The 24,078-nt window shown below is 34.9% G+C and overlaps 1 protein-coding gene across 5 annotated transcripts; it reads left to right on the forward strand.

The window, feature by feature from the left end:
* Positions 1 to 229: 229 nt before the first annotated feature.
* On the forward strand, positions 230 to 20,092 carry LOC308631848 (lung adenoma susceptibility protein 2). 5 transcript variants are annotated; one of them, XM_081263368.1, is made up of 8 exons: positions 230 to 904; positions 3,559 to 3,887; positions 4,903 to 5,688; positions 6,002 to 6,152; positions 9,013 to 9,115; positions 13,528 to 13,656; positions 15,336 to 15,406; positions 17,474 to 20,092. In XM_081263368.1, exons 2-8 carry the CDS (start codon positions 3,605 to 3,607, stop codon positions 17,544 to 17,546), a joined length of 1,596 nt encoding a protein of 531 aa, XP_081119494.1. In that variant the 5' UTR covers positions 230 to 904; positions 3,559 to 3,604; the 3' UTR covers positions 17,547 to 20,092. The 5 variants fall into 5 exon arrangements, with proteins under 5 accessions (XP_081119494.1, XP_081119495.1, XP_081119493.1 ...); XM_081263369.1 differs by having other exon boundaries at positions 250 to 869; positions 13,528 to 13,650; XM_081263367.1 differs by having other exon boundaries at positions 253 to 869.
* The last annotated feature ends 3,986 nt before the right edge of the window (positions 20,093 to 24,078 follow it).

A 24,078-nucleotide genomic window follows, 5' to 3' on the forward strand; every position in this document is an offset into this window, starting at 1 on the left:
CATCTTTTTCTGACACACCAGTTGGATGAACTGGATTCTTGGCGCCTCACATCCTGTCCCAGCCGTGTAGGTAGGTTCACACGTGCTGGTTTTGGGTCTTTACATCTGTTTGTATGAACTCCCTGTTTCTGGGCTGCCTGACTGGGCCCCCAATCCGTGGTGGTCACTGCCATTCTTCCCTGGGAATCAAGGTCCCCAAGGGCTTTGTTAAATCCCATCCCAGGCCCAGCTGCCTTCTGCAATCCTGCATCTGCTCTGGGTACCGGGAGCTGGCTGCGAGCCCAGGAGGGCCGGCTCCGCCGTGGGACCGGCGACTCAGGAGCGCGGGAAACAGGTGGCGGGGAAGCTGCCTGCTCGGGACGCCTCAGCCTGGGAGGGCCTTCTCCGGAAGCCGGGAGGCCGAGCTCACGCGCGAGGACCAGGACAAGGAACCCAGGCTGCCAACGCCCCCCAGTCCCCTCCCCACCGTTCGCCTCCTACAGCCCCGCGCCAGGGTCGGCCTAGGGGCTGCGCAGAGTGGCTGAAAAACGGCAGCGACTGAGGCGAGGACGGCGGCGGGGGCGTGGGGCGCTGCGACGTGGACCGAGTCCAGCACCGCCCCCTCCCAACCCAGGGAGCAGACCCGGCAGAACTCCACGTCCCGCGACCTAACGCCCCGAGCACCCCCCCCGGGGCCCCCGCCCGCGCCCGAGCGCCGCGCACGCGCACCGCAGGCCCGCGCCATGTTGGGTCGGTTTGAAGGCGAGCGCGGGCGTGGCTGGCGCTGTGACGGCGGCGGAGGCTGCGGGCTGGGGCGCCTGAGGTGATGCTTTGTCGCGTCTCCTGCATTCCGTAGCAGGCCTGGGCTTTCAGCGGAGACTGGTGGAAACGTGCGTTTTTTGAACTTCCTTTGGGTCCTTCGTGGGTGAGTTAGGTGGGAAAGAAGGGCGTCTTTTCGAGCGGCGCCCCATCCTCGGACAGCCCGAGGGAGAGGCTAACGGACGGGCGCCCGCAGGGAAGAGGGAGAGGCCTCGGGACGGGGGGCGCGCGTGGGGACGTGGAGGAACGCTAGCGGGCGTGGCCGGCGGGAGAGGGTCCCGGGCGCCGCGGAGTGGGCGCGGGGCCCGGGCTGGCGCTTTCTGGGTGGTCGCCCCGGAATGCCCGCCGCGGCGCCCTGCATTAAAGGTTTCGGAGTGAAAAGCCACTGAAGCCGGGGGCCGAGGACCCCCGGGCCCGGGTGGTGGAGAAATCGGGCGGAAAGTTGAGCCCCGTCGCGCGCCGAATGCGCGGATGCGGGCCCCAGAGGTGGCGCCGGCTGCCCGGGCTTTGCACGCCCCGTCTTCCTGCTGCAGAGTAGAGCTCCGTTCGCACCCGTAGCTTCGGAAGTGGGAGCCGCTTCTTGGCTTCTTAACACGGAACATTCATTCTCTGTTTTGCATCAGGTTTTTTTTTTTTTTTTTTTTTTTTTTTTCCGCTCTTAAGCTCTTAAGTCTTGACGTTCCCTTGAGCATGATGGACTTGCTTTGGGATATTCGAACTGAAGTGATTATGGAGGAAATGGTAAGACGCTCGGGCTTTGCTTAAAGTGCGCGAGATTCCAAATGATCCCGCGGTTGACGTGGGGACAAGGGGGTGGGGATCTGGATAGTTGAGGTCTGTTGCTCATTGGTGGAAGCAGCGTGGCGGATGCAGAGGAATTTATTCAAAGACCCTACTTTTGCATAGGTCTGAAAACTTTCCATAAAATAGAAATTAAATTGTGGATTCTCTTGTCGTCACGCTTGTGAATTAAAATGAAGAACCATAACCCAATTAGTTAAGGTTTTGTAAAATAAAATCGTAACCTGTTACATGTTCAGATAAGGTGTGTGTGTGGGGGAACTGTCAGTTAAACTTAGGGAAGTAAATTTTCTTGAGTGCATTTAAGCCATTTTGTGGAGATCTCCCTATATCATGACATTTCAAGGATATGGAAGAGGCTAAATAGTCGTTTTCTTATGTTCTGTGTCCGAACACTGTCAGAATTCTGGAAAGGCATGCTCTGAGGCTGTGGACAGGAGGTGTTATTATAATCTCTTTGATTAAAACTTTCTATAATTTAAAGGCAAATTTGACAGTTGCTAAGGTTACATTAAAAAGCTATCGTGACTTAAATATTTCCAAAATTATAGCCAAAAATCAAACATACTGACTACAACATCATAGCATGTTAAGTGTTAGACATTAATTCTTCTTTTTTTAAAAAATTTTTTAATATTTTATTTTTAGTTTTTGGCAGACACAACATCTTTGTATGTGGTGCAGAGGATCGAACCCAGGCCGCACACATGCCAGGCGAGCGCGCTACCGCTTGAGCCACATCCCCAGTCCCAATTCTTCTTTTTTATTACAGAAAATTCTTTACTTCTCAACAAATGTCATATCATGTTCTGAGTTAGTGCCTGTTCATTCTGTTTTTTTCTTGGATTTTTAAATATAGTTCCTATTATTCCTGTAACAAGTTGTTTTAGTTTTAGTAATAAAAAAACCCATCAAGATGAATAAGTTAATTTCATATGATCTAAACTTATTTTGAAAGATGAGCTGAATCTGGTCAACATAAAAATTGAAAATAGGATGGTGTTAAAAAAATAATGTTATTTTAGCTGGGCGTGGTGGTGCATACCTCTAATCCCAGCTACTGTGGAAGCTGAGATAAGACAGTATTGCAAGCTTGAAGGCATCCTGGGTAAATTAGGGGACCCTCTCTCTCCAAAAAAAAAAAAAAAACTGAATGGTGTGGCTCAATGGTAGTTTGCTTGTCTAGTGTGTAAATGTGCATGAGTTTGATCCCCAGTTCTGTCAAAAAAAAGGTTATTTTAGGAAAAGTTCAGATTGTTAGCTCATTCTGAAGTAAGACTTATAGTTTATTTATATTTTGTGTTCGTTAGTCTTTTTTTGGGAGAATGACAGAAGTTTCATCTTGGCATTTACAATATTGAAAGTGGATGTTTTTCTTTTTGCTTCCAATGGTTAATGATTTTAAAAATGTATTGGAAGTTGGTAGGTACAGTTGTATGTGTCTGTAGTCTCCTCTATTCAGAAGACTGAGACAGGAAGACCTCTTGGGCTCAAGAATTCAAGGCCAGCCTGGGCAACAAATTCCTTTTTTCCTTTTCATTGAGTACCTACTATTTGCAGTGAATGGTTGTAAGCTTATTATTTATTGTATATAAGGGAATGTTAGGTTTGTGATGTCATAGAATATGTCACCATTAGCAAACAGACTTTCATCAGTGGTTTTTAGGACTTTAAATGTGAGTTTTCTTTCATTGATACTTCTCAAGTATATTCTCAGACAACTTTTTTATACATACTTCCAGGCACATAGTAGCTGCTTAATAAGTGTTTTCTACATCATTGATGAAAAAATTTGTAAAATACTAGGAAACCTACAATGCCTGAAAAGGAGTTTCTATTATAAATAACTGATTTTATTTCTTAAAGAAAAATTTTAAGTTAGTGTATTTAGTAATTTTCTCTGTATATCATGATTATTCCTTTTAATTGGTGCCTTAACTGTTTGTTTTCATGTTACAGTTGTCTTTAAGGAAAATGGATAAAAGTAACCCATGTTGAGGAAGCCATGGCAAAATCAAACACAAAGCACAGAGTTTGTTCTCAGGAATCTTCAGTCTCTTCCCTTCTGGCAAGCTGCAATCTGAATGGTGGTAATTCTTCCAACTCTGATGGCCCTTTTCACTATAAGGATAAACTGTACAGTTCTGCTTCTCAGGCTCTGCAGGCCTACATTGATGATTTTGATTTAAGCCAAATATACTCTGATACAAGCACTGGAAAAATTAGCAGTGATAAGAGTTCTGCGAATGTGCCTCAATTCTCCAAATATATTTATAAACCAAACAATGGTATGCTTTTATTTGTTTTCTTTGTCTAATAATTTGAAGCATTTCAGAGATTGACTGTAGTCTTATAAAGTTAAACTTTTTTTTGTTATGTCAGAATAAAAATAACCTACAGTAAAAAAATCTGAATATTTTTGTGAAATGCTTGCATAATTCTCTGGTTCTCAGAAATTTTCAGCTTAAAAATTCCTCTTTGACTTTGCAAGGGAAGTTGATGAGTCTAAGAAGAGCAGGTAGCTCCTAACTTAAGTCATTTTACTATCTTGTAATGGATAGAGTAGTAATGTGCTTTTTGGCTTTCATTAAGTAGCTTAATGACCTTAAAGTGCACCCTTTCTAAGTTTATACTTGCTCAGTTTTAATTGATAAGATAGATCTGTATTAGTCTTTCTGATCTATATCTTATGGAACAATAATGTTCAAAAGAAAGAGTTTTCTTGATAAAACTTCCACGAAGACAAGTTAAGATAATGCAGTTGCTGATAAACCAGTTAGCACTTTATTGAGCGCTTACAGAATAGGCCTAGAATAGAAAAAGTTTGCATTAAATTCTTAGTTATGAACAATATTTTTTCAGAAGAATAGAATTAGAACACCTGTCTTCTGTGTTATAACCATGCCTTTGCAGGGTAAGAGAGAACAAAAATTAATTTTTCCACCTAGTTGAACTGCATATTTTTCTATGTTACAGCCAATATTGAATGAACCATGTTGATTTGATTGTATTAATTCATTGGGTATGTCTAGATGAAAAAAATTGAAAAAATCCTAAAGTAAAAAACATGGGGAAATTTAGGTGATTGGAGAGAAATGTGTAGAAATTAAACATTGAAGAGATGTGAGAAAGCAAGCATGTTCTGTTTTCTTAACCTGTATCTTTTATACATTCAATTAAAACTTTAGTGAGGATAATGAGGTGACAAAAACAATTCTCAGTTCCTTAATTCTCGTTTACTATTGAATGTTACTAAGTATAGATGATAAAGGAAGATAAATTGAACTATGTTTTATTTTTCAGCTTTTGAAAATCTTGATCACAAAAAGCACTCAAACTCCTTATCATATAGAAGAGAGATTGTTAATGACATAGATTCCATTAGCCTAACAACTGATGATCTGTTAAGACTTCCAGCAGATGGATTATTTTCTTTCACTGATGTTGGACCAGTAAAACTATGCAAGAAAAACAAGAAATGCACTGGAAGACTGGGTTCCTCGGCCATTAAAAAGCATCTGAATTTTCAAGATTCCTGCACTTCCATGGGCAAGGATAACTTAGTTACACGTGTTGTAGACACAAATATAAATGGAAAGCAATGTAGTAAACTAAAAAGCCCAAAACTTATGAATAGGACCAATAAATGTATTTTTGACTCATCTTTATCTTTTCCCAAGAAATCATCATTGAAAGAGAGTTTACAACACAGTCTTGAAAAGAATTATCCAAGATGGCTCACTAGCCAGAAATCTGACCTCAATGTTTCAGGGATAAGTAGTTTACCTGATTTCAAATACCCAGTCTGGCTCCACAATCAAGACTTGCTACCTGATGCAAGTAGTCAAAAGGTTTATAAAGTATTTAAAGAAGACCATTCTTCCCCTAGACATAGTTATCAGGCACAAAGAACTTCTCGGCTTACGAATAAGTTAGATTGTTGTGAATATTCTTTTGAGCCCTCAAATTTTTCAAATTACTTGAGTGATGATAAAGGATTAGTTAATGAATACAGATGTGATTCTGAACATAGCCAATGTCAGTATGAGAATCCACTTCTCTCAGGACAATCCAAAAAGCCATTCAGTGGTAATATTTTGTTTTTAGTTTTTTGTTTTTGATTTTTTAAACAAAAGGAAGAACTGAAAATTTGGACTAATATCTAGGATCTTTTATGTTTTATTTTTGCTGTAATGATGTATGTTTTTAGAATGCTTATAACCTTAATTTAATGTAGATTCTTTAGGTTTATTTTTTCCTTCCCTTTTTTCTTTTCTTGAAGTGTTACATTTGGTATAATTTGCTGTTAATGTCTTAATTATCTTAAATCTTGTTGCCTTTGTGAGATTTTGTAGTGCTTTCCATTTGTTTTTGAAGAATTAATATAATATTTTTAAATTAGGTGACAAAATTGAACTGCTTATCCTGAAGGCCAAGAAAAATCTGGATCAGTGTACTGAAGAATTACCAAAGTCTGTGGAAAAGGATGACAGTCCTTGTTCATTAGATAAACTTGAAGCTGAAAGATCATGGGAAAATATTCCTGTTACTTTGTAAGTGACAATGGAAAAGCTGTTGAGTTTCCCAAATGAAAAATGCTGTGTGAACATCAGATTTATTTTTTAAATAACTTAATGGTAATTAATAATAACATTGTAATTCTGTAGAATGCATCCTTCAGTGTTGGTTACTTTAAATTGCAGTGTTCATTGTTACCACAAGATGGTGTAATGTTTCATGCCCATAGGTACATTATGTAATTTCTATCTTTGTTACATATTCATTTTGTTTCACTGTTAAATATTGGTATATGTCAGTATGAGGGATTAGAACCAAAAACGGTTAATTTGCAAATGGAGAATAGTTAGGCAATTCTTGTTCCTTTTTTCAATTTTAAGTTCCACCCCTCCCCATGTTCACTAAATATATATCCTTATATTTAGTTATTGATTCCTTTTCATTTATATTTTACATTCTCTTTTAGTTACCATTTTCCTTAAATGATGAGCATTTTCTTATATGGTCTATCATTTAGGTTTTTGTAGTTTCTAAAATTGTTTTCATTTGTTGTTTTTAATTTTTCTATCATATAGTTTCTCAGAATAATTCTAAAAATGTTTACCTAGCCATCTGAGAGTGTGAATGTGGAATTAGAATTTGGAAAGTAGGAAAGTTTTTATTGTTAGTGATGTTATTACATTTGGACTTACCAGAAATGCATTATTTAGGCTCTTATAAATTATTATTGTTGTTGTTGTTGTTGTTGTTGTTATTAGTTTCTGTACCAGAAATTGAACCCAGGGGCACTTAATCACTGAGTTTCATCCCTTGCTCTTTTTGTATTTTATTTAGAGAACAGGGTCTTGATAAGTTGCTTATGACTTCTATAAGTTGCTGAGGCTGGCTTTGAAATGGCAATCCTCCTGCCTCAGCCTCCTGAGCTGCTGGGATTACAGATATGTGCCACTGTTCCTAACCTCTTCTAAATTATCTTTAGTTGTCTGGGCTTTCATTTTGTTAGAGTCTATTAATTCCTGGGCTTATTTTTGATTACTTCTAAATTAAATACCTAATTTTTGAATGTTGACACTGATTGTAATTCCAATTTGGATTCCCATCTTTGCCCGTTAGAGTTGGAGAAAAAATAACTGCTCTGAAATTGTTATGAAGAGTCAATTGGTTAGAGTGTTAAATTACTTTTAGTACAATTTGTGACTAAGGATGAACATTTTTATAAATTGTAGTAGTGATGATGATCATCCAGAATATTTCATTTTCTTCTTTTAGCTTAATTTCTTGAATTTGCTTTGGCCTACCAACCTGCATACACAGTAGTTCAGTTTTGAAGGATCAGTTAACATTTTGATGCCTATATTTATAGATAAAACAAATCTGTTTCAGATTGACAAATTATTATCAACCTGACATTAGGCTGAAACAAAATAGAACGTGAAGCAACTAAAGGTAGCATTCTAAAAGGAAGAATATAATCATAACAGTTAATTGTTTTTAAACAACTTTTTATTATGAAAAATTTCAAACAAATACAAAGGTAGAGGAATAGCATAATTAATTCTGCATTAATAATCACATCATCTTCAGTGATTGGGTGTGAAAATGTCTTTTTACAACAGTTGGTTGATGGATATATAAACTTTATTGGTAAACAATAAAGGAAAAGACTACTTAAAGTGAGAAAAAACTCATGGTAAATTAGCAATTGAATATGCCAATAAAGAAGTGCTTTTTATAAAGAAATAGTATTAGCACGTGACATTTAAATTATATAAAAAGATTCTTAGATCTCTGAGTTCTTGAGAGTTACATTCTTTTTAGTGGTATATGAGTAACAAATGGAATGAATAGAGCACTGAGAGTGCTCTTTCCTCTATTACTTAATCATTAAGAAAGAAATGAGTATTTATAGTAAATGTACCAGCTTCATAGAGAGTTAACACAGTGATTTTTGCATTACCTTTAAGTAGCAACAAATGTAGAAACTGAAGTTCAGACAAATTACCTAAGATCATATTATGAAATGGGATTGGGACTGTGCTCAGGAATTTTAATTTCGAAAGTAATCCTTTTCCTAGTATAATGTATAATCTATCCACATGTTAAAAACCAGTTCTGGAGGTCTGTCCTATCACCTTGAAGTGGGAGAACCTCTAACTGCCATTTCAGTAGAAATTTATGGAGTTGTGGGATTTTTTATTATCATTGGGTAAATAGCTTTAAAAATCTTTTTATTTATTGTGGTGCTGTGGATTGAACTCAGGGCCTTGCACATGCTAGACAGTGCTCTACTACTGAGTACACTGACCCCCAGTTCTAACAATGTTTAATTAGAAAAATGTACTGCTCAATTTTTTTGGCAGCAGTCGGAGTACCAGGGATTGAACTCGGGCACTCTTGAGCCACATCTCCAGCCCTATTTTGTATTTTTTATTTAGAGACAGGGTCTCACTGAGTTGTTTAGCACCTTGCAGTTGCTGAGGCTGGCTTTGAATTTATGATCCTCCTGTCTCAGCCTCCCGAGCTGCTAGGATTATAGGTGTGCACCATTAGCACCCAGCTGTACTGCTCATTTTAAACAGTGAGTTTTTATGACTGTTCTGTGGTTAAGGGCTTATTCATTTAGTTGAGGACTTGTATCTTCAGTTTCTTTTTAAAGTTTTTCTTCAAAGCTTGAAAGGTGAATCAGGAGGACAGGGGGGGATTGGATTGGATTCTAGTATCAATTTAGGGAGCAGATAGAGGAATTACCATCCAACATTGATGTGAGTCATATTCATGATGGTTATTTCTTGGTGACCACTTGCATTTAGATGAAAATCCTTAAAATAATATATTGTATAATTTTTGGAATTTGAGAACTTAATTGCTGTTTTATATCTTTTCAATCCTGTTTAGCAAATCTCCTGTTCCTGTTAATTCTAATGATAGTCCCCGACAAACTTCAAGTGAAAAGTATGCTAAAGAGGTTCTTGAAGACTTTTTAAATAATGATCATCAGGTGAGTGAAATTAAATCTTGTTAACTTATTAAAAGAAGGGTTATGACTAATATATAGTTATTAATTTCTAAGTTCTTAGTGTTTTACAACAAGAATAGCCCAGATTCTCAACACACATCCATAAAACCGTAACTCCTTTCAGAATTATTGGTAATTTTATTTTAATATTCTAAAGTAGAAGGACCTTGGGTTGAAATCTACAGTTAGGCTAAATTATTATTATAATGTTTGTTTGTTTCTGGAAAACATGTAAATAGACCATTATACAGGAAATTTTATTTTCTCAGGACAGTAGAATATTGAGGTTTGTGTTTCTAATATACATTTATAAATATTTTAAAATAGAAAATGACAGATCTACATTTTGAAGTAGAAACTAGCTGTTGTGTGAAGCATATCTTGAAACTACCTAGAGAAGGAGCTGAAAACCTAATTGGGAGGCTATTGCAGTCTTTTGGAATTGGAAGAGTAATGACTTTGATTAGAGTGGGCATGTTGGAGGTGGTCACAAATTGTTAGACTTGAGATATATTTTGAAGATAGTCCTGATAGGATGAATACAATATGATTGAGCCAAGCAATTTAGGGGATTGGTGGTGGTGTTTATTTAAAGAAGGAGTACTGGTAGAAGAGTAAATCTGGGAGTTTGTTTTTTTTTTTTAGATTAAGATAGATGAGTGTTAATACTCATCAATGATACCTAGCCCACTTGCCCACACATACACAACCTCACTACCAGGATCATTTTTGTTTTTTGAAGTTTGCTTTGTTTGAAATTTTAAATGTATAGAAAGTTGCAAAAATAATATAAAAATTTCTGTGTTCCCTTCTCCCAGAGTCCCATAATATTAACATCTTATATAACCATAGTACAATAATTAGCAGGTCATTGTCTTAGTTACAGAACTCTTCAGTGTGTAGCTTTAACAAGTTTTACTCAATGACCTATTCCAGGTTCCACTCTGGGATCCAACATTACATTTAGTTGTAGTGTTTCCTCAATTGACTTTATTCTGTTGCAGCTCTTTAGTCTTTCCTTGACACACTTGAAAAGTACTCGTCAGTGTTTTTGTAGATAGTTTGAGTTTGTAGAAGTTTTCTCATGATAAGGATGGGGTTGTGCATTTTTGGCAAGAATACCAATGAAGTAATATTGTGCCTTCTCAGTGCATTATTTTAGATGGTTGATAGTATGTATGTCATTGATAATAATATTGACATGTTAATGCAGTAAAATAATAGTAATATAACAGTATAATATTCTGTTCATATTGATGGTGTTAAACTTGAGTGCTTGATTAAGGTGGTATTTATTAGCTTTAGTAAAGCTACCATTTCCCATTATAATTCGTATGTATCTTAGGGAAGGTACTTGGAGACTGCAAAGTTATATCCACTAATTTTAATATCATTGGTGAATCTTGTCTTCAACATGTATTAATTGAAATTCTTGTGTAATAATAGTTATGCCTTCTCCCCTATTTGTTTATGAAATTGTTGACATCAGTAGGGACTCATAGATTTTTTAAATTCTAGTTTTATAATACAAAATTATTTATATTGTTCAAATTGTTACAGTTTAGGACCATAAGAGTTCCTTGTGCTTAGTTCCTGTGTCCTTTTGACATGCCCCCATTCTTTTTCGAGCTCTTCTCTGAGGAGCTGTGGTTCTTTTTATTAGAAAATGGTATTTAGAAACAAAGAGCTAGGCACTGGATGTGCTTATTGTTGTTTGGTTGTTATTCATTCTAGACTCAGCAGGCTGATCTAGGTAGGAAGCATGTTTATACCAAACCATATGTTATTATACATCTGTTTCTATACCTGTGTGTGTGTGTGTGTGTGTGTGTGTATATATATATAAAACCAGGAGTTCATACTGATACTTAAGATTTTCAGTTTAATTCTACAAGGTTTGGTTTAGCTTTTCCTTATTTTTATTTTTTTGGTACCAGGGATTGGACTCAAGGGTACTCAGCTACCGAGCCACATCCCCAGCCCTTTTAAAATTTTTTATTCTGAGATAGAGTCTCACTAGGTTACTTACTAAATTGCTGAGGCTAGTTTTGAACCTACAATCCTCTTGCCTACACTTCCTAAGTCATGGGATTATGGGTATACATCACCCATGCTTTCTTCCTTATTTCTAATTATTTTCTTCCCAACTAACTCCCTTTAGTGTGGTTGTATTTATTTATTATACTGTTGGTAATTTACTATTACATTTTGGGCTTCCCTCATGTTCCATTTAATTTAAATTGTCTGTTTTTTGAATGTGTGGAACATTACTATGGTTCTGAGAGAGATAAACAAAAAGTTGTACCCAGAGACATTGATTACTAGAATCTTATTTGTTTTGTTTTTGTTTTTGTTTCTGTTTTTTGTTATTGGGGATTGATCCCAGAGGTGCTTGACCACTGAGCCACATCCTCAGTCCTTTTTTATATTTGATTTAGAGGCAGGGTCTTGCTGAGTTGCTTAAGGCCTCTCTGAGTTGCTAAGGCTGGTTTGTGATCCACCTGCCTCAACCTCTCGAGCCTCTGGAATTACCAGCATTCACCACTGTGCCCCGCTTTGTTACCAGGTTTTAATGACAAATCTCATATATGTATGTATGTATGTGTGTGTGTGTGTATATATCACAATACCAACATTTATTAAGCCCAACTGAATCATTACACTCTGCTTCTTTTTCTTAAAATTTTAAATTTATATATATTTATAGCAAAAAATATATATAAATTTGCCAGTTTAACCAAACCTTTTTTTGTGTGTCTGGTGCCAGATCCTTGCACATGTTTGGCAAATACTCTGCCCCTGAGCCAAATCCCCACCTGCTTTTAAAATTTCATTTGGAGACAGAATCTTGTTAAATTGCTGAGCCTGACCTTGAATTTGTGATTCTCCTGCCTCAGCCTTCCTAGTATTAAGGATTATAGGCACAGCTGTACCACTGTGCTAACCTAGTTTGGCCCTTTTTAAGTGTACTACTGAGGCATTTAGTATTTGTACATAGTATAGCCATCACCATCATTCAAGTCCAGAACTTTTTTCATCTTCCCACATGGGAACTCTGCACCCATTAAACACTAACTCTTCATTTTCTCTCCCCCCACCCTCTGGTAAAAGCAACATTCTACTTTCTGTCACTGAATTTATTACACTCAGAACCACATATATGAAGTATCATATTTTTCCTGTCATGACTGGCTTATTTCATTTGACTTAATGTCTTTAAGATTTATTCATGTTGGAGCATATGACAAAAATTTTCTTTGTTCCTTAGACTGAATAATATTCCATTCTGTGCATGTGCCACATTTATCTATTCATCCACATATGGACACTGGGGTTCTTCAGCTTTTTGCTATTAGGGATGCTGCTATGAATATGAGTATGCAGATATCTGCTTAAGTTCTTGCCTTTGCTTCTTTTGGATGTATACCTAGAAGGCAAATTGCAGGATCATAGGGTAATTCTGTGTTTAGTATTTTGAGGAATTATTATGCTGTTTTTCATGGTGGATGTACCATTTATATTCCCATACTCTGTTTCTTATATCCTGTTAATCTAACTGTGGGAGGATCTTTAAAATCTTTTTAGTCATTCTGCTTTCCTTGAATGTCTTACATAAGTCAAACACTTCCTATTTAAGTGAAGTTTAAATATTATGTATACTTGCATAGCCAATGCTGAAATATGTTAAATTACAGATATCTTCAGAAGTTTATTTGCTACGTTGTGTACAGCCTTTAGGACATAGCAACTCATTTAAAATATGAAAAAATATAGACTGTTAAGGCTTTTTAAAAGAAGTTTTAAAATATCCTTTACAAATTATCTTAAGAGAATCCTGTCCATCTTATTTGGCTAAGTTCTGTTGCCTTTTTTGGACACAGGTAAGGTCAATGATAAATGAGATGTGATATTTAGGTAGTTCTTTCACCTGAAGAGGTGAAAGGTCAGTATTCTCTTTATGAAAACATACATGTAAGTTTGCAAAGAAAGCTATATTTGGAATTTTAGACCTAACTCAGCTGATAACTAGTATCATTTACATATCTGAAACGAGCATGCTGGTTTCCCTGCTCTCTGAAGATCTTTTCCATCATAAAAAACTGTAATTTTAAGCCTATGAAATTAATTTGTTTAAATGTAAACATTTACTATTCATTTTGAAAGAGTAGGGATTAGAAAGGATATGCCAAACTTAATCATATTGTCTCCAAATAGCTTCATCTGGGGACTGGGTATGAGGAAGTGGTAAGTTACAATTTTGATTTTTTAAAACACTTTAATGTACATTATTTAGATTTTTGTATTAATTTTATTTTAGGGGAAAATAACACAAAATAAAACTCTTATTATTCTCTCACATTTGAATGGTGTACTATTATCTGTTTTAACTGTAGAGCTCTACCCTTTCTGGAGGCAAACATCATGGTCCTGTTGAAGCTTTGAAACAAATGTTATTTAATCTTCAAGCAGTACAAGAAAGTTTTAATCAGAATAGAACTACAGATCCAAAAGAAGAGGTAAAAGTAAGCAAAAACTTGACTTAAAAATTGAGATCTGGGCTGCTATTCTATAGGGGATGAATTTTCTTCATAAAGGTATAGTTTTTAAAGTCTGAATTCTAATTCTGCCACTTACTAGCAAGTAGAACATTTGTACATATCATTTCACCTCCTTAGTTTCAGTTTTAATATTTTTTTAATTGACAAATAAACATTGTGTATATTTTTGGTGTACAACATGATGCTTTAAAATATGTATACACTGTGGAATGGTTAAATTGAGTTAATTGACATATATTACCAACACTTAAAATATACTGCCAATAATTTTAAGTGTGCAGTGCATTATTATTAACTATAGTTACCATGTTGTACAGCAGCTCCCTTGAATATATTTCTCCTAATTAAATTTTGTATTCTTTGACCAACATCTTCCTGTCTACCAACTACCAGCCATTGGTAACCACCATTTTACTCTACTTCTGTTAGTTGGACTTTTTGGATTCCACATATAAGTGAGATCATGTAGCATTTATCCTTTTGGACCTGAGGTTGTTGAGAAGTTGAAACAAATGATATAAAGTACTTAAGATAGTGCTTTGCAGCTGGTAAATACTCAATAAACGTTAGCTTTGTTTTGGTTGTCATTGTTTTGTTGTTATTAGTCAATAGAGTTTTTTTTTTTTTAATTTATTTTTTTATTGGTTGTTCACAACATTACAAAGCTCTTGATATATCATATTTCATACATTATATTGAAGTGGGTTATGAACCCCCAATTTTACCCCAAATGCAGATTGCAGAATCACGTCGGTAGTCAATAGAGTTTTATGAAATTCAGTTTTTAAATTTTTTTAGTTGTAGATGGACACAATACCTTTATTTTATTTTATTTTTTTAATATTTGTTTTTTAGTTGTTGATGGATCTTTATTTTATTTATTTGTATGTGGTGCTGAGAATCGAACCCAGTGCGTCACGCATGCTAGGCAGACTCACTACCATTGAGCCACAACCCCAACCCCAATACCTTTATTTTATTTGTTTATTTTTGTGTGGTGCAGAGGATCGAATCCCATGTCTTTACCATTGCGTTACAACCCCAGCCCTAAAATTCAGTTTTTAATGAGTGGATCAGCTCTTGAGAACTACTACAACCTATTTATTTGAATTATATTTTAAAATTTTTCTCCCAGCATTCTAATAATCATAACATTAACATACAGAGTGTAACCCTGCTTCTTTCCCTTCCCCTTTTAAGCGTCATTGAGATACCACCTTATTCAGTGAAGTTGTAATTTGAGGCAAAGATTTAATTTTTAATGGATGTAGAATTTTTTCTTTTTTAATATTTGTTTAGATATTGGTGGGCCTTTATTTTGTTCATTTATTTGTATGCAGTACTGAGAATTGAACCCAATGCCTCACACATGCTAGGCAAGTGCTTTACCACTGAACAACAACCCTAGCTCCTGGATGTATAATTTTTAATGTATAATTGAAAGATGAATCTAAGTGGTAGTTGTATTTTTAAAATAAAGGAAAAATAAAAACATTTAATGCTCTCTTAACTTGATGGTAAAATTAATTTTTGAAAATGGAGAAAATATATTTTTCATGTTTTTAATCATATTTTAATAGCATTTAATTTTGAAATTTAAAAAAAATATTTTATTTTTTTTGCTTTTTGGTGTTTAATAATAGATTTCAGAGGATGATTTCTCTAAATTACAATTGAAGGAAAGTATGATTCCTATTACTAGGTCTCTTCAAAAGTAAGTATTCTTTACTAATATGGATACAAATTCAACTTAATCAACAGTCCTTTGACCAAAATTAGGATGGAATTAAGTAGTTTGAAAAATAGATGCATAGTAGGCATATTTAAGCTTCTTAGAAAAACATTTTCTGTTAAATCTGTTATTTCCTGTTTAAAATGTTCTAAGGACCTAATGAGAATATCCTTAGACACTTAAAATATAACAGATATGAACAGCTCACTTTCTCTTTTAATTTCTGAGTAATAGCAATAATTTGAGATAGTATGTATGGATATCCTATAATAATAACTTGTGAAATGAATTTTTATATAGTTTGTTTAGAATACATGTAATAGCAACAAATGTATCATTATTTGACATCTAAAATTATATACAAAGTGTATATAAAGTATAATATTTGAATATAAAGATACATCTAAATTTCTTAGTTAAATTCTCTAATATAAAAGTGAAGAATATAAATCTTTTCTATGGTTATGATATTGACAAAAGAGAAAGCTCTTTATGAATTTGGTTGTGTGATCATGAAGTGTCCTCAGAAGATAGAATTGCTGGGTTGAAGTTTAAGAAATAATAAGATTAAAAATTTTTCTCTTGTAACTTATTTCAAAACTTGACTATAAGTGAAGCTAACTAAATGTTTCCTACCTTTTTTTATTTTCAAAATTTGCTTAGGATTCTGTTAAGTAAATAAGTAGTGGAAAAGTGTAAACATAAGGTGTGAACTTAGGACTCTAATTTAATTATATACATGTTTGGTAGAAATAATGCTTCTTTCTTTGTAGCTTGTCGTTGTACTTGAATATGGTGTTTTATACTTAGTAGAAATCAGTGTATAATGACAGGTTACATTTATTGAATATTTGAATGTTCTAAGTGCTATTGAGTATAATTCATTCAATCCTTAAGACCCTATGAGGAAAGTACTATTTTTGTCTTCATAATATAAATCACGTAATTGTTATAGAGTATTAATAAATAAACTTGCTCAAGGTTGCAAAGCTAGTAAGAAGTAGCGTTGGGACTCAGAGTAGGCAGTCTGGATTGAAAACCTATTCTAACACTAATGATAGCGTAAATTGTTCATGGAGAATAGGACCTTAGCTGATCATCTAGGATGAAGACATCATTCTGCTTTAAATTTTGAAGTGAATGATTTCAAGCTTTTCATTGCTGTTAAAAACATTGATATTATACTTGTGTTGCAGACCCAAGTGTGTTTTCTGATATCTTAAGAGATCTTTTTCTTGGTTAAAAATAAACACTGGGCTGTAAGTCACCATAAAAACTGATACTGATCCATATGTGCTTTTACAGTGTGCTACCTACAAAATTCTACTTTTAAGGAGAGCAAAATTCATGTTTTGTTAGATTGCATTTAGTTGTTGATTTTGTTGGGATAACAGGAGCAATCTTAAATTTGAAAAGTTTTGTCAGTAAAGAATTTGAACTGTTAGGAAGTAAATTCAGATGTTTAAAAGTGTGTCAGTATAATTTTCATTGTTTTTAGTCTGTAAATTGACTTTTTTTAAGGGTAATTAAAAATTAATTCAATTCCAGAATTATTCTTTCTAGGTTGCAAAGTATTCTGGTTAGGTATATGGTCATCTTTTCCATGTTTTATGGTTAGGATAATACTACACTATTCACTCATATTGGAGAAGTCATTGATTTTCCTCCTACTCAATAAAAATGTGTTTTATTCACAACTGTAACTGACCTTAAAAGTGCTGTCACTTGTTAACTATGATACAAATGATATGTTATTCTTTCTTCTTAGGTTACTTGACAGATTAACTTAAAAATTGAATGTCAAAAATACAGTTTCTAAATAAATGTTTATTGAAGATTAGGAAATTATTTTAACCCTCAAATATTCAGATCTCAAAAGTTTTATAAGGAATAGTTTTCAGTAGTTTGATATTTATATTATTCTCTTGAGTTCATTTTTTCTACTAATTTTGAAGTTAATAAAAATGTAAATCACCCTTTCTTGCTGTCTTCATTGGTTATTCAGTCCTTAATGTTGGTTTATAACGTATTCTATACTTTTTAATGAAGGGCCTTGCACCACTTATCTCGCCTGAGAGACCTGGTTGATGATACCAGTGGGAAACAGTCACCGAAAATGTGAAGAAGAAAATAAAATTGTCACCAAAATAAATAGTAACCACAGAACAAATATGTATTTTTTTTCCTATTACTTAAGCTGACAAAGTAAATACAAGCCATGCACTATTCTGTCATTGATTCAACTATATTTCTTGAAGGCTGACCTTGAAAATGTTCATAAATTTGTGACCTATCTTCATTTTGTGCCTAAATAGTAGAATGTGAACTGAAGGACCTACAATTTATGTTAAAGTGTTACTTGGTCTTTAGACCAGGAAATGTGTAATGTTTAAACACGAATGATTTTAATTCTTGATGTTTTTATCTATGCTTAACCTTCTTCAGTATTCCCTATTTTTTTTTTTTAAATAAAAATATAGCATTCACTTTTAAGCAGCTTAAAGGAATACCAAAATGTTATAGTTTATTTGGAAGTCTGTTACTTTTAAAATTTCAGAAATCAAATATCTCTAAGATATGTTGTATGTTTTTATGGTATCAGTTTAACAGTGGGTTATATAGAGCTAAAAGGAATTTTTTATTGTGATATCTAACAACTCATTCAATTAATGCTTTGATTCTATGTGAGATAATCTTTATAATACTTGACAGTTTACAAATCACTTTGCTGGAGACATTTGAACTTTATTATTAGATTATTTTCCAGATTTTAGTCTTGAGGTTAGGTATTAAAAACTGGACTTAGATTCCAGTTGCTTTATGAAATTTGAAACTAAACTTTAAAAGTGTGGAAATCAACTTGTGTATTTTAAAGATATTTTTTAAGAGTTGGGTTTTCTTTAAAGCCTCTATAGTCTTCAGAGTTTGACTCTAGCTAGAACTGAACATAGCTCTTTGATTTTTGTAATTTCTTCCAAGCAGGTGTTATAACTATTTATAATAAGCAGGAAGCATTTTTATCAACAATAAAAATTGTCATAAAGCATGACTAATATAACATATTGAATAGCCTAATGAAATTAAAGAATATCTGTGTATATTTTCAAGTACTACAAACTAACACTTTACCCAAATGGCAGCATTTTTGCTAAGTAGATTTACTGTCAGGTATTTCTAAGCACATAGTATCAAATAATTTTTTCCCCAAAATATTGTTTGTATTTAGTACCTTTGTTACAGAACTGAAGTGTCAAACACTAAAGAGTAAATCCTGTGGGTTCCCTTCTGCCCGGGAGGTTTTTTTTGTTTTGTTTTGTTTTGGTACTGGGATTGAAACAGTCACCGAAAAATGTGAAGAGGAAAATAAAATTGTCACCACAATAAATAGTCACCACAGGACAAATATGTATTTTTTTCCTATTGCTTAAGCTGACAAAGTTAATACAAGCCATGTACTATTGTATTTTTGATTCAAGTATAGTTTTTAAAAAACTAAACTTGAAAATGTTCATAAATTTTGAGGGACACTCAATCACTGAGTCATATCCCCAGCCATTTTTTTTTTTTTTTTGTATTTTATTTAGAGACAGGGTCTCACTGAGTTGCTTAGCACTTTGCTAAGTTGCTGAGACTGGCTTTGAACTCACAATCTTCCTGCCTCAGCCTCTGGAGCTGCTGGGATTACAGGCGTGTGCCCCTGTATCAGCTATTTTTTTTTTTTTTTTAACTGTATTGCTTTGACTGGTTCAAGAGGCACAGACCAATAAAGTTATTTTGTTTGTGGAGATATTTTTACCACTGACATTCTATTTTATGATTATGGTCTATTGTGCAGCAAAGAGTTTGCATAACCAAATAGGGAATTACTTTGAAGATTATATTTGGCTATTTTTTTTTTTTTGAGAGAGAGAGAATTTTTTTAATATTTCTTTTTAGTTTTTGGCGGACACATCATCTTTGTTTGTATGTGGTGCTAAGGATCGAACCCGGGCCCCACGCATGCCTGGCAAGCGCGCTACCACTTGAGCCACATCCCCAGCCCTATATTTGGCTATTAAAAACGCAGATTTTCAGTGGGTAAACTTCAGGTGGATCTTCGTGGATCAAGTTCCAGGCCTTGTGATACCCACCTTTAGACAAATTCTAAAGAAGGCAGAGATGATAAAGACATCAGGCAATGATTTCCAATTGCATGTTAGGTATATGTAGATCAACATAATATATACCATACCCATAATCTCTTTGGAGATTGTGCTATAATGACTTTGAATAGTGCCAGTTTGGATTGTGCTCCTGTTTGCAAGAATGTAGTTCCAATAATGAACAAGATAAGCCTATTCTAAAATTGTATGTTATAACTAATATTTTAAGAAACTTTTAATACCAGTGGAGCAGTATTTTCACTTTTGTGTTAAATATGGAAAAGTTTTATTCTTTTACCTACAAAAAGGAATTTATAGGCTAGGCATGGTGCCACATGTCTATAATCCCAGTGGCTTTGGGAGGCTGAAGCAAGAGGATTGCAAGTTCAAAGCCAGCCTCAGCAATTTAGCGAGGCCCTGAGCAACTTAGTGCTATCCTGTCTCAAAACAAAAAATTAAATAGGCTGCGGAAGTGGCTCAGTGGTTAAAAGAACCCCTGGGTTCAATCCCTGGTACACCACCCCCCCCCCCAAAAAAAAAAAGGAATTTATCAAAATCCATTCTTCTCAAAAGAAACATGTGACTCAACTAAAAAAAAAATCTAAATAATAAATGTTCAGGAAATTCTGTACAGAAATGATTTAGTTACATGCTTAGTTAATATTTCAAGGTTTTTTGTTTGTTTTTGAAATTTTGGGAGGAAAGAGGGACCAGCAGTATGGAGACTGCTAAGTAGAGAATTAAGACAGATAATGAGAACAATTATATTTAAAAAATTATATTGTGAATATAAAATTTTATCAATTCTTTCACTGTTTTAGGTATATTGAGAAATTGTTAAATAGAAAAAAATTAACAATAGTAAGATATTTCAAAAATTTTAATTGAATATGAAAAATGTATTTTACAAAAGCCGAATCCCCAAAATTTTTTGAGATCAAGGGATAAAGATATAATCAATATAGGAAGAGTTAAGACTGAAACATGTTGTCTTTATTATCAGCGTGAATTCTACTTTCAGTTTTTTTCTGTGACAATTCTTTTCTCCTTCCTAGAGATTTCTGACAAAAATGAGGTTTATTTTTTGGACATATATCACTATAATTATGTTATTTCTTTTTGAAATTTATAAATGTGCAATGTTTTGGAATTTTGTATTTAATGGTTTATAATGCCTTGTTAAATTATATGTAGTTACAAAACAATGTCACCCAAAGATAAATCATGACAAGATTCCTTGTTTTTTCCTGTGGTTTGAATACACGGGATTGCTCTTACAGATGTGAATTTTTATTTGTTGGTTTTGTTTTGTTTTGTTTTATTTCCGTTTCACCCTTTACTCCTGTATTTCAAAACCTGTTTAGTTGAAGTACTATCAGGAAGTGAACTTGTCAAAAGGAAAGTAGCATGAAAAGAGAAAAAAGAAGCAAAGGCCAATAAAGTTGATAGTTTTTGAGCAAGTGAGAGTTCTTGAAATGTGCAAAACTGTATATGCTATTCCATGTATAGATGTTTTATACTTGGTTATATGATGTGTTGGATTGCATTGTCTGTTATGTAAGACTGGGTAAATCTAGGCCTCAACCTTGATTGGTTGTACAAGTTATATTGTTAGATATTTTTTCCTGTGTTATTTCATATTATTCCTTTCATTTTTGTTTTTTCATAATCCCATGTCTCTTGTGGGCAAAAAATCTTGGCTTTTTATTCTCCCTGTTTATTCTACATTGCCCTTATTCTAGACAGACAGTAACACTTTTTCTCAGATTGAAACAACTTTATCAGTCATTTATTACATTCATTGGGACTGGTTCATTTGTTTTCTAATGCCTATTCCTACCTTAAACTTTTCTCCCTGCTGACTTTTATAGGGAAACTAGACTGAGTGGACTTTGTGTAGCATTGTATACCATTACTCTGCTGATTTATTTCAACAATTTGCCTTAACACTATTGCTTTACTCAGAATCTTGCAAACTTTCTACATGTTTCCTCATCTTTGTGCATATTATTTCTCATACTTGAAATACAGATTGGATATCCCTTTTTCAAAATGTGTGGGGGCCAGGAGTGTTTCAGATTTGGCATTTTTCAGATTTTCAGAATGTTTGCATAGACTTTAGGTTGAGCATTCCTAATCCAAAATTCCAAAATATGAAATGCTACGAAATCTAAAAAGTTTTGAGCATTATGTCAGTGTTAGGATTTTCAGATTAAAGGTATTCATCCAGTTTTCATTCTTTTTTTATCTAAAGCTTACTTTTTATATATATATATATATATATAGAGAGAGAGAGAGAGAGAGAATTTTTTTATATTTATTTTTTAGTTTTCGGCGGACACAACATCTTTGTATGTGGTGCTGAGGATCGAACCCGGGCCGCACGCATTCCAGGCAAGCGTGCTACCGCTTGAGCCACATCCCCAGCCCTAAAGCTTATTTTTACATTTGTTTTTTAAAGCTGTCACCGAGGTTTACCTTTCCTTTTTCAGACATTCTAACCATCTTCCAAACTTGGGTAGGTTGCTTCTCACTCATTTAGCTTTTGTTTTCCTTGCTTTGATGTTTGGATAGTTCTCCTTATACTTCTTCAGGAGAGGATAAATCTCAAAAAATGTTAGCTGATTGATTGTGTTTTATTTCTTTGCTGATAGTACAGCTTCTATTTCTTTACATAATCAGGAAAAAGTAAACTCTTGTTGTGTATAAAGTAGTCTTAGGTATTCATTGATGATTCTAAATGTAACTTTCCGTATAAATTATGAATTTAAGACAAAAGAGAGACCACATCCTTTACCTATATGATACTCTGCAAATCCTTTTATTTAAAAACATTTTGTCAGGCGTGGTGGCGCATGCCTGTAATCCCAGTGGCTCAGGAGGCTGGACAGGTAGATTGCGATTTCAAAGCTACCCTCAGCAATGGCAAGGTGCTAAGCAACTCAGCGAGACCCTGTCTCTAAATAAAATACAAAAAAAGGGCTGGGGATGTGGCTCAGTGGTTGAGTGCCCTTGAGTTCAATCCCTGATGCCAAAACAAAACAAAAACATTTTGATAACTATTTCTCTTATTATTATTAAAAACAATTTTAGCAAGTTAAGAGTAACAGATTTTTCACCAGCTCCCTGCTTCCACACACTCATAGCTTTCCCTCTTTTCATCATTTACTGCCAGAGTCAGAGTTGGTGCCATTGATGAACCTGGCTTGTCATATCCTCACCCATTAGGGTTCACCCTTGGTACACATTCTGTGGATTTGGCAAAGATACAAATGACATATATCTATTATAGTACCATACATACAGAGTAGTATTTCATTGCCCTAAAAATCATTGTACTCTGATTATTCATTCCTCCCTCTCTCGATGCTATGCAAACACATTTTAAAATGAAGTAAATCATACATATTTTGGAGACTTATTTCCTTTTTTGATGTTGCTGCTGCTGTTCATTAAATAGGATCATTAAATAGGATCAACAATTGTGTAAGTATTATGGATGTTATAAGCCTCTGACTTCTTAAGCCCTCAAACTTGAAAGTGTTCTGTAATTCACATTTCATGAAATCTGCCATCCATTTTATATGCCCAGAGCTAAATCTAGAAAAATTTTAGTGACTCTTTTAGTCCATCTTTATTGCTGTAATAAAATACTCAAAACTGGGTAAATCATGAAGGACAGAAATTTCTTACAGTTCAGGTGGGCTTGGAAGTTCACTATCAAGATGCTGGCAGATTCTGCTGTCTCTCTATTGAGGGCTGCTTTATGCTTCCAAGTTGGTGCCTTGATGATGCATCCTAGGAAGCTGGGGAGGATTTCTGTCTTGGTGGTAGAAGGGATGTAAGTTGAAAGGAACCAAATTCCTTAAGTCAAGCCCTTACATAAGGACATTAATACTAAACACCCGTCCAAAACTGTTGCATTGGGGATTGAGTTTTCAAAAACCTGGATTTGGGAGCACACGTTTGGACCCTAGCACTGGCTTTGCATTGTGTTGCTTCTCTGACCCTGGCTTGGTGGTAACTGTCAGTTTAAGTCCAATCTAGACACCAGCTACACTGTGGTTTTAAATAAGGGAAGTTTGTTTAGTGGTATTGGGATTGGACCCAGAACTTCCCACATGGTAGACAAGGGTTACCATGGAGCTGCATCCTTAGTCCACACGGGAGATTTAATATTAAAATATTTTAAACTAAGGGAACTTTGTGATACCCTAGAACTCAGGAAGAGAATCCAAGGAAAGACAAACTTGGAAGAGAATGGCCAGCTTCTGGGTTTAGAGTTTACTGTAGGAAGAATAGCTTAGCCTATGGGATGGTAGAGGTTACTGGTTTGCACACACCACAGCTGAAGGGGTGCTGGGGTTGTCAGGAACCTTGGAGGGGGAGATACCTGTGTTGGGAGTGTTGCGGGCTGTGATCGCCTGGGCCAGGCTGTGAAGTCACTAGGGAGAATGGCAGGATCTTGGACTGTGGCTGAAGAGAGTGCTATCAGATGTTTTCACACCCATT

Source organism: Spermophilus citellus, assembly GCF_964194105.1.
Source record: "Spermophilus citellus genome assembly, chromosome: 12".
In the NCBI taxonomy this organism is placed as follows: domain Eukaryota; kingdom Metazoa; phylum Chordata; class Mammalia; order Rodentia; family Sciuridae; genus Spermophilus; species Spermophilus citellus.

Excerpts from the sequence above, each read along its gene's own strand:
- LOC308631848 (XM_081263368.1), top strand. The coding sequence starts at position 3,605 with ATGGCAAAATCAAACACAAAGCACAGAGTTTGTTCTCAGGAATCTTCA. Across the intron at positions 3,888-4,902 it reads TATTTATAAACCAAACAATG|CTTTTGAAAATCTTGATCAC; the intron begins GTATGCTTTTAT and ends TTTATTTTTCAG. Across the intron at positions 5,689-6,001 it reads ATCCAAAAAGCCATTCAGTG|GTGACAAAATTGAACTGCTT; the intron begins GTAATATTTTGT and ends TTTTTAAATTAG.